The sequence below is a fragment of the Aulostomus chinensis genome, chromosome 9, assembly GCF_037954235.1.
Source record: "Aulostomus chinensis isolate RoL2024-O1b breed Wild chromosome 9, RoL_Achi_v1.0, whole genome shotgun sequence".
NCBI lineage: Eukaryota > Metazoa > Chordata > Actinopteri > Syngnathiformes > Aulostomidae > Aulostomus > Aulostomus chinensis.
Genome location: NC_141328.1, coordinates 20,548,889 through 20,567,703, shown reverse-complemented (window position 1 = coordinate 20,567,703; position 18,815 = coordinate 20,548,889). Strand labels below are relative to the sequence as shown.

At 44.2% G+C, this 18,815-nt stretch overlaps 1 protein-coding gene across 5 annotated transcripts in view; it reads right to left on the bottom strand.

Moving 5' to 3' along the window:
- Window positions 1-18,143, bottom strand: part of tafa5l (TAFA chemokine like family member 5, like) — a 46,652-nt gene extending 28,509 nt beyond the window's left edge. For 2 of the 5 annotated variants that reach the window (XR_015117907.1, XR_015117906.1), the window contains exons 1-2: window positions 16,899-18,143; window positions 4,248-4,397 (exon numbers count right to left, since the gene is read on the bottom strand). Coding sequence is in view for 3 of the 5 variants with exons in the window: in XM_086214155.1 (XP_086070281.1) it covers window positions 4,248-4,397; window positions 16,899-16,995 (247 nt within the window). In the remaining 2 variants the exon portion in view is untranslated. The remainder of the gene's footprint in view (window positions 1-4,247; window positions 4,398-16,898) is intronic. The other 3 variants (XM_086214155.1, XM_086214153.1, XM_086214154.1) reach the window with 3 other exon arrangements.
- Between the last annotated feature and the right edge of the window lie 672 nt (window positions 18,144-18,815).

Genomic DNA, 18,815 nt, shown 5'->3' with positions numbered 1-18,815 from the left:
GTGAGGACAATGATGTACAATATCCTTTACCTTTATTTACACAATCAGTCAGTCAGCAATGCTTCCACTTCCATTAAAAGGTCACTATTCCATCAAGACGCATCTCAAAAAGGAAGTGATCCACTCCTGCTGCGGCTGATGTGAGAGTGATATTAAATCGACCCAGAGGACAAGAAGACCTTGCTATGTTAATAGCAACTCCATGAAAAAATGTTAATATTCCAAAGCCTCGCTGAGAAATACAAATGAATAAACCCTCACATCAAAAGCAAATGTACATGAATGCACTGTGGACGAAAGGTCAGTGAAGATATTGTAAAAGTTGGTAACACTAGCTACATTGCATTCTCATGCAATATTCAGTAATTCCACTTTAAAATCTGGTGATGACGGACACTTTTCAGCTGTCTGCAGGAAGCATTTCAATGAGTGAGCAACAGGTTGCACCTGTAATGCACTGGCTATTAATGAAGTATAGGGTGTGGTGCGGCAGGAAGCCAGTAATAATCAATTTCCTGCTGATGTAATCATAGTTCTCTCCCAGTTAATTAGCATCTGCAGAGTGTTAGAGCGAGAGGCGTCGCTGAGAGGCAGCGGTGGCTAAAAGCAGTGTGGGGAGCGCGACACCAGCTGTGGGACTGCATCTTGTGTCAGGACTATTAGATTAAGGCCAACATGAGTCACTCACTGATGGAACTAATGGTGCTTCTGATGCATGTGATCGTGATATTGCTAGATCCAATCAGCACTGTGACCCCTCCGCCGCCACCCGCTGTCCTCTAATCCCCTCGATCACTTTCCTCAAGATACTCTCTTAATAACCCAGAGAGGGCATCCGAATATAAAACCTTATCTACAAAGTGGCCACGCACCTCACATTCTCACATGTTTTACAAGTGCTCTTTATTTAGCTGGAGTTATTAAAACGCCAGAGGGTGGTTAAGTTTAACAGGATAAACACTTAAGGCAATGAAAAAGACAAAGTAATTTGCTGATGTCACACTGGCTGAGCAGCGGAGGTCTGATTCAGACAACCGATCACAGCGTTCGACAGTCTAAAAGGCGTCAAAAACACATTAAACACAGTGAATATCGATCAACTGGTTAAACAACCAGATTACAGCTGTAGCTGCTTCTAATGAAGAAAGCCTGGACGTCTAGCTCTTTTATTTGTGGGGGTGGGTGACAGTGCCTTTATTGAGTGGACCTTTGCATTGTTGTACTACAATTTAGAAAAAGTTTATTGATGGTTTAGTCACTGAATATAATTTTACAAGGACTGACAGGCTTCAGGGCGGAAAGTTCAATCTAATTTAGCAGATGTGAAGAAGAATCCCTTTCTGCAATCTGAAGTCACAAACATACAGGAGGAAGGCACATCAAGCTTGCACCCAGGTCACTAAATCATCCCAAAACTGCTCACTTATCGATGTTGCGGTAAAATATATCAGGTGCGTGTAGTGACATCAGCGACCAGCTTGCTACTGCCACCTTCAGCACAAGAGTGTGAATTGCTCTGCCGCTTCCTTCATGCAAGTGTTTCAATAATGGCGAGTCACTCACTCAGAGAGACAGTCAGTCATTAAGCTCCCGACATGTTTCTAAGCCCACTTCCTTCTGAGTCCGGCCATGCGCTGGTTCCATGAATACAACCGAGTCAGATTAATTAATGATCCAATCAGAAGACTGATACTTTGATACTTGCTAACAAGGCTGACAACGCTCCAGACATGGACCGGCGAACAGAGCTTCATCCACAGCAAGCTAAACATTGCTGCACATGTGCAAGGGGCTGGGAGAGTGATGGTGAGTGCATGCAGACGCTGTCAAAGGTTTGACTGATATCACGTGGAGTGAACGCTTGTGTAACAAATACCCTACTTCTGTGGCTGCAGCCATGCATTTTGACGCAAACCTGCGCTACATCCAGCTGAGTGACTCCACCAGGTCTGAAGAGGAGCTCCTGTCGAACTCTAACCCTAACTACAATACTGACATGTCATTCTCACCAGAAAATATTACAACAATCAGTGACAGTGAGGATGCTGAGGATGAATGCAGCCAATTCCCACAACAGAACATTGTGGTCAGCAGCAATGCTGAGGATAGTGAGAATGACAGACTCTCTCCACTGTCAGTTTGGCAAAGTCCGCCACGCGTTGTGGCTCAAAGGACCAGAAGTCCTGGAGTCCTTTTCAGACTCAGGCTCCAGCTATAGCCGCAGCTTGGCTCATAAGGACAAGCAGGGGCCTCTTTGAGCTGCTAAACAGAAGTGTACTTGACAACAAGCTTCCAAAAGATATGTCGATGAGGTGGAATAAAAGGCTGCGCGCAACAGCCGGACACTGCCTTAACACGCAGGAGCATGCTGGGAGACCACGTTTTCCAGAAATCAATCTGGCTGAGACCGTCTGTAACTCTGCAGATCATTGACGAGACACTCTCGTACATGAGATGTCACCAGATGCTCTAGGACACCAATATTTCAGCAGGTAGAAATTCTGAGTGAGCGTGCCTGCTGTAAGGACACAATCAAGTGCTGCTCCTAATCGCTAGATGAAGTTCGTGTGTCTGCTCCGCGCAGAGCAAACACATGAACATCAATTTGTATTGATTAATCCAGGGCAGTAAAGTTGATGATGGATGGAATCTGGAGCAGCAATGAACTCACACAAAAGCGTTCAATATGTAAAACGCCTCATTATTACGTTTGACTGAAATGATTTTTAACTGTGAATAAACTTGAAATGTGAAAGATTGGAGCCTGCATTTGTATGGTGTTTTTTCATTACTTGTTGACGTCAAGTCGCCCTGACTCTAATGTCATAATGGGAAAAAGGGATATTGTGATTGTTCCGATAATGGAATCTATAGATTGGAAAATATCGAGCCAAAGACAGCGCAATTGCAATGTGCAGTAGGTGTGAGGATGGGAAAAGAGTCTGCAACTTTTAACGCATTGACTCTCACAGGTCAAATGAAAGCTCAACAACGCTCAAGTGCTGTTTGGAAATAAATACGAAGCAGCCAGCATGACATAGCATAAGCGTTGCACAGCCAGCTAGCAACAAATGGCGAGTGGGGTCATGCCTATTCAAAGCCATTTGAAAACTGCTGAGTTTACAGGAATCTGCTGAATGACCAGCCCTTTGCCATGGTGAAGACCAGGGATGTGACCTGCTGATTACACATTTGGAGCACCAGTACTCTCTCCCAAACTACTGCTACTGAGAAGATGTCAGCATACACACTTAGTTGTCTTCTGTAAAACTGATTAAAGTTAAGTATTATAGCTGCCTCCCAAGTCTCTTTTGCATTTCCTATGTAGTTTCACAGTCTGATATGTGTTTCTTGTTCTGATTTCACTGCACACGACATAAAACGTTCAAGTAAAAGCCGATTAAGAGATAAAAACAAGACTGAAAGGTTTGATTTGATTTGACAGTCAAAGTATTGCAATATGATACAGTTAAGTAATAAGATGGGCTGGTCATTTTGAGACAAATGCCCAGTAAGCAACAAAGAATGCAGGAAGTACTTTACACCAAATAATTTGAAGAGTTAGAACTGTTTTTTGGGGGGAGGTTTCTTTGGTTTTCTTGTGTTAGGGTGAAAAGCAGTGATGTCAGATTTGGTTAGATATTATTAATCTTCATCCAGCATTGCTTATTACATCTTAACCTTAGGTGTGCATAAAGATCATGTTATCAAATTCTTTCACCATTAAAAAGATGTGACATTATCTGCGTCAGCCACAGGAATAAAGTAATTATCGTATCGGCTGTGCGCAGTATTAGAAACTTAATTATGGCCCTGTTGTATTTGGAAGGTCAGGGATGGCTGTGACACACTAAATGGAACAGGACCATAACTGAGTTGATCAATTCCATCTGTGTTTAACCTACAATAACATGTTAAAATGGCTGCTGGGATGTGGGACCATTAACTCTTTGTAATTCTTGGTTCTATAAATCTTTACAATATAACCATATTTAATATGTTTTACATGCAATGAGAAGCAGTATCAGAAACGCAACAGTTGTTTACTGGTTGTCTTGGAATGTTTTAGTTATGACGGCGCAATACCATGAGTCAAGCGTTCAGCAAAAACAATCCCGAGATATTAAACTCACATGCCTCTACGACCACTTGGCCTGTTGTTTTCACTTACAGCAGCTAAAGACTGTGTTACCGTCCCACCACAGGCAAAATCCCCACTCCAGGGCTAGAAAGGTCAATCAACTTACCATCCACGCAGGCCGGCCTTGCCCTGGTGGTGCCTGCGATCTGGCCCCTCCGGCAAGCACAGCGGGCTGTCTGCCTGGCGATGGTCCGTCTGGGAACGCTGCTGTCTCTGTTGAGCATCACTATCTCGCAGGTTCCCACCGCCAACTGGCCTGCCAAACACAGCAGCGAGGAACAAAGTACATCACGTTAGCATAATGAGAGCGTAATGAACATATTACAGGGGAGCAACTGGTGTTCAGAGGTGCAAACAGCAGCACTGAGCAGTTTAATGGTCTCATTTGAAATCTGGGACGGGAAAAAAAATGTCTAACTGAACCTCAGAAAACAGCAGAATGGAATAATTCTTCAGTTTTAATACAGAATGTGCTTGTGGATACAAGTGTCTAAAAGTGATCATGCAGATAACAAAAATCCCTCCTAGAATCTGTTCAACAGATATTTTCTGTTTGTCTAACCATAAGTGGGAGCTAACGAGGCGATAAGATATGAACACTCCCATAGAAAGACACGCGATCCGACAGCTGGAGGGAGAACATTTTCAAATAGTGTATCCCGGTCGTGCCACGACACACCACAGACAGTCCTCGCCAGAAAAACAACAGCATCAAGGTGAGGAGACGAGCTTTGTCGTCAAAGCTGTAAGCTCATGCACAGCTTTGAAGATGGTTTCCTTCCATGCAGCAATGAGTCAGAATGAAAACTGTCCAACCGCCACGGGCAAACACAAGTCGCGCAGTAACAATGATGTTTTCAGTGTTTTGATTTATTTAATGAACCCTCCTTGCGCCTGACAGTTCCATTGAACGTTACACATTGAGGCAGCCGTTTAGTTTGAGAAATTATTTGGAATCCCGGGGGAACATTTTTAATTGCCTTTTATGTCGGCCTTCCTGGTGTGTTGGAGGGAATCATTATTTGTTAATATTCTTGCGTTTTATAGATAAACAAGCTTTAATCACAGTAAATTGCTTGAGGGTGTTTGCTGCTTTCAACAACACATTTGGAAGAACAAATGCTCCAGTGTGGGTAAATGACACATTTACTGTATCACTTTTGTCATTTGTGATCACAGAGGTGTTTTGTTGTTCTTTCATTTAAGGTTGCAACAAAAACTAAAAACCAATCAGTAGCCCGCTGAACTGCCGCTGAACTTAATAAATTAAAGCGCGCGAGTGTATCCGATGTGACTTGGCTTGAACTCGCCGCACCTCTTCAAATTCATGTGAGGTATCTGAGGCTGAACTGTGAGGCTCAGACACAAGTGTGGAAACTTTCTTCTCCTTTGTAATGATAAGGAAAAGTAAAGTCTCTCATCTGCATTGAATGGATAGCTGCCAGTGAATGCCATTCAAGATGACATTGAAATATAATCCACACAGAGGAGCGAGATTGGAAAAGACTCTGCGCTGCAGTTCCTGTAAGGTCAATCCCTCACATTCACCAGCCATCACTCCTTCATAGTGCTGCATCGAGTCGCCTCCCTTCACTCTTAAAGGTTCATTAAAGGAGATACTAACTGCTCTATTGCATGAAATGACTGTAATAGTAGCAAAGGCTGAAAAGGTTGTTGATCAACACAAATGGGTAACAAAATTACCTCAGCAGTTGCTGCCGGGACGTTAATGTTTCATAAGTTGCTAGGTTTAAGAGCGAGTGGAAATATTGCAAACGATGATTATAGCGACCCGGTGAACTTTCTCCAAACATTGGCAAGTCACAAAGAATGCATGGACTCAAGTCTCTTCTTTGAAATATTCAAGTGCACTTTGAGCTGAGAGGAATCTGGGGTTGTAAAATAATCAAAGATGTACAAGTACATGCACCCGCATTCATCACCCTGCATGTCAAAAAGATTTACTGGAGGAGTGTGCAGCCTTAAGGCACAATGTAAACTGCAGTAAAGGTTTCAAAAACTAGATGTGAAAAATAGTCCCAACTCAACAGGAGTGGGGGAAAAATAGATGAAAACATGAGTGTCACTTTAATGTCTCTATCAGCTCAGCTGAGAGTGAAAAATAGGCTTGGGTACATCCTAAAATATCAATAAATCAAACTAGAAGTAAACTTGGAGAGGGCTGACCTCGTGTCACGCAGTGTTCTCCAAGAAATTATTGAAAATCTCCAAAGATATAAGACATCACTTTTGTTATTTTCATTTAAAAGAAACCCAGCACGAGCACACAGATTGGTGTGCTGAGTGTAGATGAGAGCAGCATCGGTGTGCTCATACAGCTCATTACTGGAAGCATGATATGATGCAACTGTGAGCTTCAACAATAACAGGAGTTCAAACAGAGTTGGGACTGACAGGAACGTCACAAACAGCACAGATGCAGTCTAATCAGCCGATCTGAATCACTGGAATGAAAAATTCTCTCTCTCTCTCTCTCTCTTTTTTAACTTTCATTGGCTCTGTTCCAATTGGCTTGGCGGGGGCACTGCCTGAGCCACAGAGGCTCCGACCAAATGTCAATCAAAAGATCAGAGACTTTTTGTCATCATTTTTTCTTCACATGCAACGGAGAATAAAATGGTGGTGATGAAACAGCGGTCCGTGTGTGTCGAGGGATGTAATGAAGGGCTTCAATATTTTACTGGACCGGATCGTCTGGAACTTTGCGCACTTTGTTGGACTACTTTCATTCGGAGTACAGGTGTTTCAAAAAGAGTCATGATGTGACCAAACAGTTGAAGGGAGAGATGGTGATGCCAACTGCTTAGTCTCTGCTGATTGAAGGATTCAGCTGAGAGACTGGCTTCATAGTAAATGATGATACATGGCAGACAGGCGAGTCCCCTGAATGTTACATTATTTGTTTTTACTCGGGGAAGCAAGGCAAGTCAACAGCCTTCTGTGTAGTTTCCCCTCTGAAAAGCCCGGTCTCACTTAACCTTGGAGTTGGGGTCAATGGCTTCTCTTGTAGGGTCACTGCGCAAAATGTATTTTTGCTTCAACAGTTACATTTGTTATTGATCTGACAGAAAATGACGTGAAGAATGAAAATTGTGGCCAAGGGGACAAGTTCAACAATTTTTCTGAGACGAGTTGAACACATTCTCTTACTCTGAGTGTGTGTCAGACAAACGGCCAATCTTAAATCCATCCAAAATCCCTGGCCCACGCTCCAACCTTCCACCAAGGTTTGTAAAGAATCAGCCAGGTAGTTTTTGTGTAATCCTGCTAATAGTCACACATACAGACACACAGAGCACTGACCAACAGAACCTCTCCCATTTATTCAGTCTCCAGATGGTGGATCCAGATTTTAGAATATGTACTTTAGCACAATAATCAGGTCAAATCTCTCTTTGACCGACACTTTGGCCTGCGGTGATGGATGGATTAAGAGTCATGATCACCAGATGACAGAGCCTCATGTTGCTGGTGAGCCCATTATCTTTCCACTGGCACCAATATCTTGTCGCATTTCCACAGAACGTAACATTTGCGCACAAAATGTCTCATCTAACTGGAGTGAAATGTGTAGAACACACTCAAACTCTCCACAGGAGAAACTTTTTTTTGACTGGCGACACACCCAGAGATTTCCTCCAGCTTCACTACCTCAACATTGCAGCCTCTGCCAGTCAGACTTTGGCTATCCATCATTTGACTCCACTCTGTTGGCAGGCGAATTGGATAAATCTCAGTTAATCATGCATCCAAATGAATGGATTATTCGATGGACTCTGAGTTGCAGCTTTAGGTTGATAAAATTGTATTTCGACATAAAAATTATAGCCTACAGCAGTCTTGGGAGTCATAAAACACTATCACCTTTGAAGAACTGCTGTGCACATTTCATTTCATAGCATTAGCCATGCTGCCCACCCTTCCCCACCCTCCACCCAGCCCAGCCTCTGCCCTTCTTTCACTGAGGCGAGTCTCTTTATGCATGGAGGATGCTCGGAGGACAGAGGTGCCATCAGATATCAGTGCTCTCTGCCATGTTTCACCACTGAACAGATGAATGGGCTGCATGCAGCAAGCCTGAAGGAGGAGAAGAGTAAAGTGTGTGGGGGGAGTTGTGCGCTGTGAGGGTGTGGCGTTGGTGGGTGGGGGCTTTGTAAAGTGTCCTTCAGCGCCTCCAGCACTCCATCATTCATAACGTTGAGCAGCTGAATCATGTGACGGAGGGTTTCTGTCAGGATACCTGGCCCTCTGTCTACTTCACATGATGAAATGAGAAATAACGGCGAAGAGCAACACACGCCGCCATCCCGTTAGCTCCGAACCATAAGAGGCTGATGCAGAGAGCAGTGACTTGCTCTCAGGACTGAGTCTGATGACCTTATCACTGAATCACGACGCTAAACAAGTGCAAAGTGGCAGCACATACACGCAGGGGTTCAAACACACACAGCTTAGAGCAAGGACGTGTCTCGCCTCTCCATATCAACACTTTGATCAGACACACTGCAGATCACCAAAGAGCACAAATATCTAAATATCTCCGCCTGCAATAGGCTGCCAGCAGGAGTCCACCCCCCCCCCCCACCCCCCGATTCAATATGCATCATAGCAGCACTGAGAACTGCTGGGCATTATGAGGTTGTTAAACTCCACCACCTGACCGTAATAGGATGCACGGTGAATTTTAAACCCCCGCTTTCATCTTTCCTTTTAATAACACAATCATTTCAAGCTATTTACTGTCCTTTATTTAGACACTTTTAATTACCAATAAAACATTTGCCTCATTCTGGCTGATCTATTATCTTGTTTGTTTCTTTAATTAAGACCGTGCAGATAAATCAAGGGCTAAAAATGCCTTTGTCGGAGGCGCTAGTACGAGATGCAGCTCTTCCCTGCTCCAATACGACTGAAGCAGCCTGGGAGCTGGTTTCCTCTCCTCAGGGGAAATATGCCGTAAAATTATATGATAGACTCCACAGAGTGAACTATGACAAGGACTCCATTTCCATATTAAAACAATCTTCCTTTATAGTTTGTAATTACAGGCTGTTAAAGATAAAAATTAGGTTTTATGGCAAAGAACGTCTTTGCAAACTATAATTTAGAGCTATGTTTATTAAAAAGTCTTGTAAAGCCGGTGCAGTGCATTATTCATGACAATATGTATTATCTTTGGTGGCGTTCCCCATACAGAGCCAACTATAGCATAGAGCTCCTCTGTTCTGGCTTGGCCTAAATATCCTGGCACTGAATCTAACCAGTTCTCCCTGAGAGAGCCAATCAGACTCTAATCACTGCACTGGCATACAAGAATAATTCAGAGTGATTATCTTCGTTCCTTTGTATGTTCTTTCTTGATAGAAGTGCTGTTCGTACGGATGAGAACGGGGCTGCCAACAACGCACCAGTTAAGAGAGCATGACAATCATATTTACATGTTTAAAATCAGATTTGGAATTCAGCTGATCCTCTATGGGAGATTGGAAACATTGTGTGCAATGTTATAAATATTAATGGTGCAGATAATCACTCAAAATTGATTTAGTAGCGGCGGCAGATATCACATTTTAAAACGTAATGAGCACTGGCTCATTCTTTTATTTTTAGGGATGATACTCACGCTGCGTTTTGTTATCAACAATGGATTCCCCAAACTAAATCAACGGCGCGGTTTCACTCTTGCCGCAAGTGGACGTTGGGAGCTGATGCGCAATTTGCAATTAAGCGTCTCCCTCAAGGACGCGTTATATAAACTACACGATTACAGGGAGGTCCCAGATTTTTAAAACCACGGTCCCATTTGACTGTGTGCCTGGCTTGAAATGATGGACCAATTATGTGAATTTTTCAAATATTGGTTGAGAAGCCTACCTACATGAATCATGCCGACATCTACGAAAAAGTGTTAGACTGACAGAAAATTCTTGTTTCGGAGTGTGATGAAATCAGCAGTTGTATTCTGTTCAACTGTCAAGCAAACTTTAAGCAAGATTTACAAATGGAAGAAAAAGATGAAATGCAAATTCGGTGCATTCATCAGCTGGTTTCGGAGCGAATACGCTCAGCTACGCGATGCACATTTTCCAGTGAAAATGGAGAGGTCTTGAGGAACAATCTGCAGCAGGAGGAGCTGCAACTGTTGGTGCCAGCAAGTTTTGCGAGTTCTTTTAAAAAAAAAGGGGGGGGGGGAATTTCCTTCTTTCATTTTGGGCATGTTCATTTAAAAAAAACAACAACACACAAACTACCTTAAGTTGAAATTGAGGTTTGTAATTTTTTCTTCAAGTTTTGCATCAAACTTAGCTAAAGTGATACTTCAAAATGTGCGTGTGTGTGTGCCTGCGTTTTGAAAAAGTGTGAGCAGTGATGAGAATTACCCATCACAACGTGCTCCCACAGCACAGAGGACTTTCTCTTCGCCTTAAATAAATGATTTACTGAGAGCCTCCACACTGATTGGCATGAGAAGTGTGACATGACAAATGATGTAATTCTGCTTGGAAATCCTCTGAGTCCTGCAGGTCGCTGTCCCAGTAAACATTCTTCTCTTCCACACCCGCCAGCGCAACATCCTCGCTAATGACACGTCCATCATAGACCGCCGCGTTGGGTCGGAGTCTTCCTTAAATCTGTGACGACAGCCACGTGGATGGAGGAGCGCTCGCTAGGGCTTGCTGCTCGCCCTGAGTCCTTCTTGTGAATGGCTACATTTGCTGCACATTATGTTAAGGAGCTTTGATTAAACTAGTAAAATCACACACACATTCATGAAATGGTGGAATCGATCCAACAGATTTTTTTTTTTTTGTGGAATAACAAATGCACGGTTGAAATTGTGAAAGGGCGTGTGAGGCTCATTGTTGGACTTCAAATGGATCATTCGCTGGCTGCTTATCACTGAAACTAATCGCTGAATCATTATTTCAGCAGTCTTGTATCTTACGTAAATAAACTTAACCTTGACATTCAATAAAATTAAGGTCGATGAAATTAGATTCGGCCTCCACCGCAGCCATGACAGAGACCTCACCTCCCCTTCACGTCCGTTCTCATCTTGCAGCTCTCTGTTATTAACAACTCAAGACGACATCAAGCAGCAGTCTTATTAAACTGAGCATATGCTAGTCGAGGCAGCCACAGCCAAGTGCATCTCATTACCTTAACATCGTTTGACGCGCGCAGTACAGTAGGTAGCATGTAATAGGACGCCAGGTGAGAGAGGCAGATGTTTGGATGACCCCATGCTGCACGCTTCCTGACACCGCCGTGATCTTCCGCTGCTAAACAAGTCAGGCAGAAGAGCGCCGGAGCACAAACACACGCTTCATATTAATGCGCTCTGCTTAAAAGGCCTCCTGACTTCACGTGCAATACTCCACCGCCGCGCGATCAATATTTATGCAAGTGAATAACTCTCTGCTGAAGTCGGAGGACATGTAATGGCACCTGAGTACACAATTGAATCTGTAGCTGACAGACATGACTGTAGAACAATGGCGGGAGGAAAGTGAGAGAGCAGCCGGGCTGCGCTTGTTATGCTTTTACAAGATGAGGCTTCACTTATCTGGAAGAAGGCACATAGAGCATGTTTGCCCAGTCAGTCCTCCATTTACCGTTCTGAGGAGCACATCGTCCTCTCACATCCTTGTGACTTTCGTTTTGTCATAACTGTATTGGATATGAACGGGAGACTTGCTAAAGCTGCACTGAGCACAGTTTTTATACAAGCATAAGCACCCAGTGGTGCTGCAAGCAGAAGACAGAGACACACTCCGTCCCCACCTACTGAGACGCCAGGAATGAGCTGGGTTTGCCCAAATTTAATTCGGATGTCAGGTATGCAGTTATTCTCCCCCAACAGGGACTGACAAATTGAAACCTCTAGTAGCAACGGCAGGACGGCGCTTCCTCAGGACAGAGCAACCGCTTTAGTTTGTTTCACTGGAAAGCAGGAGTTTGCTTACATCACTTTGCAGGACCTCTGCATCTCCACTTTTTTCCTCTACTATTCCGAGCTGCTGTTGTGTGACATTGCCGAGGGCTGCTTTAAAGTAGAAAATATTCCTTTTACATACATCCCCTACTAGGACGCTGTAATTTCGTTCTGCGGCACGACACGTCTTGCCCAGTTGTCCAGATTTGTGACATGAAACGTTGCAGTGTTACGACACAGTCCGAGCCGCAGAGATATTACAACATGTTATATATTAGGCTCCGAAAAATTGGAAATTGGCTGGAGGCATGAATGCGCAATACGCCTTGCAAAAGAAAACAGTAGCTCTGCTGAATGTGACGCAGCGAGGAGGACTGTAAAGTCACGGTGACTCACTTCAAATTTCGCTCAGATAGCCCTCCAGGATGTCCTCCTTTCTTTTGTGCAAAGACAAAAAAATGGCGCGCGTCATAAGACTAATATGCCCTCATAAGTGCTGTACAGTAATACACGACTGTGTGAACTGCAGCTTTAATATCAAAGCACAACACTTGGAGAAAAAAATAAGTGTGGCATCAGGCAGAAAAATAAGAAGAAGAAAAAAAGGACACAAGACAGAAGGAGCCTTACTCAAATCATTTACACCACTCTGCCAATGATGGAGCTGTTCAAGCCCAGAGCTTTCCGCAGAGAAAATAACATTGCAGAAATACACAGGGCGGTGCACCACACTCAACCACAGGGGAGGTCAAAGCTGACGGCTAAAAAGAATTCATATTCAGGGAGCTATGAAATATGAGCTTTGTGTGCTGCCAAATTGATTTAGCTGTAAAAATTCTTTTCATTTCGTTCCATAAAGATGCTCACACTTTTACTGCTCTTCGGCCCATAGAAGCAGGCCTCGATGATTTGCTTACAATTTACAGCCAAGGTCATAATCAAAGCAGGTCTCCTTTAGCATACTTAATGACACCTTGAGGAAGAACAGAATGGAAATCATCTCTTTCACTTCAAAAAGTCTGTAATTCTCTGCTGCTGTGATGAGTTGAACGCTTGGACATTGAGGCCATGCTCCCCGACTTGAAAGAGAATAGCAAAACAACGATTTTTAAGTGTCCCGTGAGGCTTCGCTGTAGTCCACACGTGAGCTGATTTGTTAGAGATGGGATCTCAACCAGAATAGCCAACAAGTCTGGTTTATTTGGACAGGACACATTAGAGAGGGTCCTCAGCTCTGGGCCGAATGTTGCACCTGTGGGTCACCTCAAAAGTTTAGTGACAAAAATGTGTCCTGTCAGTCTCGTCGAAAGCTTGTCCAGCTGAGTGTTTATTTCTTTCAGGCTTCCTGATTGAACTGTCAAACTGAATCAACACAACACGGTGATAATACACAATCTGTTCTGTAAAAGGGAGTTGAGGATATACGCCATCATTTTCCACAGTATAGGTAAACTCGAAATCTTTTGCTGTGCGTGTTGTCGTGTTAAGTCAGAGGAAGAGTTGGGTTGAACACACAAGAGCAAAGCTCAGGGATAAAAGACCCGTGCCAACCAATAGGAATTTAAGCCGCGATGGTTGTGTTTCTATGGTTCCCCTGGGACGTCAGAAAACACTGAAACACACCATCCAATCTATTATCAACATGGAAATTTAGAACATGCACACAGCGCAGCTGAGACAGAGGACCATTAATTAGGGGGCATGTTTCTGTCCGATACTCTCTCTCATTTCCAGCAGCTATTAGGGGTGTTCATAATTAACTGTTAACCAATTTTGATTGAATTTTAACCAATTAATCCAGTTAGCTAAATAGTTTTCTGAAAGGCCACATTATCTGTATTCCTGGGACATCCGTACTATCTGAGCTGGCCAGACTGAGCGTGTCGTTATTACTGAATCAGAAGCAGCAGACGTCATACAGACGACTGGGTTTGGTCTGTTTCTTATATCCTGAAGTTGAAAAGAAAGCAACTACAAAGCCTCTGTAGTTAAACATTAATTACATTGAGGTTATTATATAGCTCCCTCTTCTCTTGAGTGTCTGTGTGTGTTTTGTTTCTTTTCACTTGGCTAATTTTTTTTCACGTGCAACCCTTTTAAAGCTCATTTATGCCCCCTCATAAATACAACTATTTCAAACTATGTAATGTAGTGTAATTTTATGCAATACATCCACTAGAGGGCAGCGCATTTCACTCAGAACTCCAATTTCCCCCTGCAACTCACATTCAGTTCCCATCAAATCATTTCTTGGTTTATGAAGCATAAGGAACATGATTATTGTTTTGTTATAACTCATACAATCTCTAAATGTGAGTGCACGTGTAAAAATGAACCTCTTCTCATGAAAAACGTTCGGTATATTTAAGTAGTCACAGACACTCCTCCACCCTGAAGCACGGTATGTTTAAGTACTGTCAAATAAGGGTTCATTCAAGTTTCATGTAAGGAAAAAAAATCTAATTGGGGATTTTTGTCATTCGTTCGGTCAGGACTAACACCCAACGGCATCTCAACTCGGCTTTATGGAGCAGTTTTGCTATGTTACTGTTTCGGTTGACTGTGTTGTTGTCAGCCACCTGTTTCTGGATGAAAAAAAAAAGAAGCTCTAAAAACCCCCAGTACACTCGCTGCTCTGAACCAAATGGCTAATATTTCCCACGGGAGCAGACAGAGAGCCGAAAAGAGCTAAATTACAGTGAATATTGGGACTTGTGTTCAGTAGGAGGGCAGAAACACGAGTCCAAATGAATAAATGCCGCTTTTGGTTGAAAATGGCTACATAATGCTGCTGAAAATGAGACAGATGAGAGGGAGGCTTGCAGGTTGGTAAACCAAAAAGAGCGAACCTAAGAGGGTCTAAAAAGCTCACTGAAGATTTGTGATGTCACTGTACATGACCAGTTTGGAGATGCTTCACTTGATCACATTATCATTACACAAGATGCTTCTACTTCAAATCCAGACATTAAATTTCATGAGGCCAGCTAGAGCAAAGGTCAACTGTCTGCCCACTTCCAAATTACAAATGCAGTAGAACCAATCCCTCTCTCTCTCTCTTCACACAAACACACACGCCCCAAAGGTCTGTGGGTGACAAAGCGGAGAGGGTCAGACCGCACCGCTGCACAGGAGTGTGGTCCGGTGAGGAAATCCAGGCATTTCCAAATTTATCGTTGAATAAACTGGCAACGCAGAGAGCATCTGACAGGCCATTCATCGCAGCAGGCGCTGGCCCAATGGCGTGCATGGACAGGGCTGCTGTGCTTTGATTTCCTGTCCTGGCTGCCATGACAGATGAACTACAGAGAGGGCGGAGGCAAAGCAGCCTCTCATCACCACAAGGCTTCACCTCTCTGCCCAGCAATACATCCACACTCCTCACTGCTTACAAGACCCCTCTGGAGATGTGGCGGTGGGAGACGCACAGAGCTGGTGCGCAGCTGTGCATGTGGCAGAAAGATTCAAAAGAAAATAACAATCTGAGCTTAAACAACGAAAAATCACAACTCCCTCTAAAACAGCTAGCAGGATTTCAGTTAAATTAGACAACTACAAGTACAGATTAAAAAATATATTCCTTACTTATCATTCAGTTTCGAGTTTGATTGAGGGACACACGGAAGATCTCAAGGATCAAATCATATCCAGACGTTTTAACCAGCAGGTCAAACCCTGTAGGCTTGATTTGCTGAAAGATTATCGAGGCTAGTCAAGTTCACAAGAGATTGATTAAACAATTTTACACAATAACAGGCTAATGAGATCATTTTCAGATGAAAACGAGTTGATAATAAATGGCTGAGGGGAATGTGAGGCTTGCTGTGGCTCCACAGATAATCGGCTGGGGCTTGAGAGATGGTTGAGGGCTGGAAATGAGAAGCTGGCGACAGCTGCATTTTAGGAGAGAACTCTGCAAATTAGAAGCAAAGGGGGCACATTTCAGCACACAGGCACTTCATTTTTCACATCAGTGTCTACTTTTATTCCCGGCAAGCTGCCAAAGACATGTATGTAGCCACTGTCCCTCCTCCTCAGCTTTAATTATGCTGCTGGCCAACACTTGATTAAAAGATCTAATCTGCAAACTTAGTGTTCAACATCTCCCAACAAGATCCAGAGCTTTTTAAGCCAGTTCTCGGTGTCTTTGATGATGCTGGAGTCGAAACTGTTTTGTCAAGGACAGCAAACCAAAGGAGTGCAGAGAAACATCCTTTTGCTTTCTATTCTGTGTCGGGGTGAAGGTGTAATTGCAGCAGGATTTATTATTCAAGAGGAAAGCCTGGCACTGATGGATTTAGCCTCATCCCTAGTGATTATACAGCTCTGCATGCACAGCCAAGACTTGTCCTGTCTGCAGCAAGCAAGACTGAAACCAAACTGTGGTACTCTCTCACCTGAAGATCGATTGTCTCTATCAAATCATCATTAAGCTATACTCTGAATGGTTTGGAAGCCATGTTACAATTCAAATGTGTCCTAACGTGCAAATATGACCACTGTAATATGTAATACTATCACAATATATCCTACCTGACAAAAGCTAACATTTCAACATTCAGTGGCTGCTCCATGCGGGAATATCTCTATAGATTTCAGTGTGACAGCTAAACAAGGTCACCATAAATCCACTGGTGATGAACACAGACTCACTACAAGTCCCCGTGGGGCTTTTTTATGACACATTTCATGGTTGTTGTTTTTTTCTCCCCTCAAAAGAATCACGTGATGTGACCCCACGCTGTGCAGCTGCACCCCAATAGAAGCTCTCAGAGCAGCTGATAAAAGAAGTGTCCTTACCCTCTCTGAGCAGGTGGGAGTAGACGAGCCAGAGGAGCAGCAGGCAGCAGAGTGACGCACCTCCACCGGCGGAGAGCGTCCTCGCTCCAGACTGCATCCTGCACCTTCTGCTTCGTAGATTATCCAAACTTTGAACGCTTGCGCCTGTCAGATGTCACGCAGATCAGCGGCTAATCCAGTCTCGTCTCCGCAGCCTGTCGTCGGCATCCATTTTGAGGTTGTAACAGGAAAGGGGACTTATTTAAAAAAAAAAAATCCCCCTTTGCTTTTCAAATTCCCACAGTGAGCTGCATATCCACCCAGGCTACACACACACAGACACTCTCTCTCTCTCTCTATCACTCACACACACACACACACACACACACACACACACACACAGGCTGCAGTGTCACCAGATCTAGCCAGGTTTACGCAGCTGGGGTCTCAAGAGCTGAAATCCACTGGAAGTATGTAGATGAGCGGTCCCCCGCAGTTTTGGATCCTCGCAGGGAGATTATGCTGCTGCTGCTGCTGGTAAATTCAGCCGCTAACACGTCCTGAACGCCGCTCCAGCAGAATTATGATGATACCCAACCAACTTCTGCGCCGAGTCTGCCAGTGTGACTAAACAAGTCAGCCAGGGCGGACATGACTAACCTGCCAATTAGCGCGGAAACTTGTCGTTGAAAAAAAAAACAAACCAAAAAAAAAAAATCCACTTGAGCTATATATATATTTTAAAAAAACAACAACCCAGCGAATAGCGCAAAATGCGTCATATGTGGCACAGCAGCGTAAGGGAACTGTCACGTCAAAGCAGCAGCGGCAACAGCAGCAGCGGAGGGTCTCACGCAGAGCCGCCACCGCCGCGGCCGGACAGAGACGAGGCTGGAGGGAGAGTCGGTGGTGAAGTTGCAATTAAGGGACACACTTGTCACCTGTGTGAGCCTGTGAGGCGGGAAAACTCTCAAAGATGACGACTCGCGCAGGACAGCAGCTCCAAATGTTGGTTCGCCAGGCTCATTCTGTCCCGCTCGGCTTCATTTGAATGCAGGAGGCGTCCAAGTCGAGAACTGGACTGTTTGGTCCATGCAAGGAGACACTGCTACTGCTGCTGCACCCTGAACTGCCTTGAGTTTCCATCTGCTCTCTCTCTCTCTCTCTCTCTCTCTCTCTCTCTCTCTCTCCAACACACACACACACACACACACACACACACACACAGTGTCCTAATTCCTTCCTCAAAGAGAGAAAAACATGGGCTCCCAGGCTACAAATCCTAAACTGTAGATGATGATGCTTATTTATCCGCAGCCAGACGTCCCCTCTCAGCCCACGGGGAGACACAGAGAAGCAACCAGCCCTCCTCACATCCTGACATGCTACTTTTCTTCATGCCCTCCCTCAGAGGTGGAAAATGCACTTGAGGGCTGCATGGTTTAGGGAATAACATTTAGCACACTGGCATTCTGGGTAAATGTGAGAGGTGTGTTGTTGGCATTATAGCATGTGCAGCGCCTCCGAGCTGTTTGAAGAAGTTATTATATACAGTACTGTGTAATATCACATTATGTCTTGCGTGTGTGTGTGTGTGTGTGTGTGCGCGTGTGTGTCTGCACACACAGGGAGTGTGTGAATATGTGTGAGGTAAAGCCCTGCAGAAGCCAGTCTATCTTCTAGAAGAGCACCATTTAAGACTCCCTTGCCACTCGTGGACCATTACTATAACTCAACCCCCTTGCACACAAATACACACACACACACACCAAAGTCTATGGCCAGTGGAAGTGCACTTTATTAGCAGATGGAGAAGTTCCCCCTGTGTGCTGCTGTGCTATCAGCTTCTCACTGAATGGCTTTTATGATGACGTATCGGCCTGGGCCAGAGCCTGGCACATAATCACTGTCACATCAGGAAAAAATATGGAGGCTCAC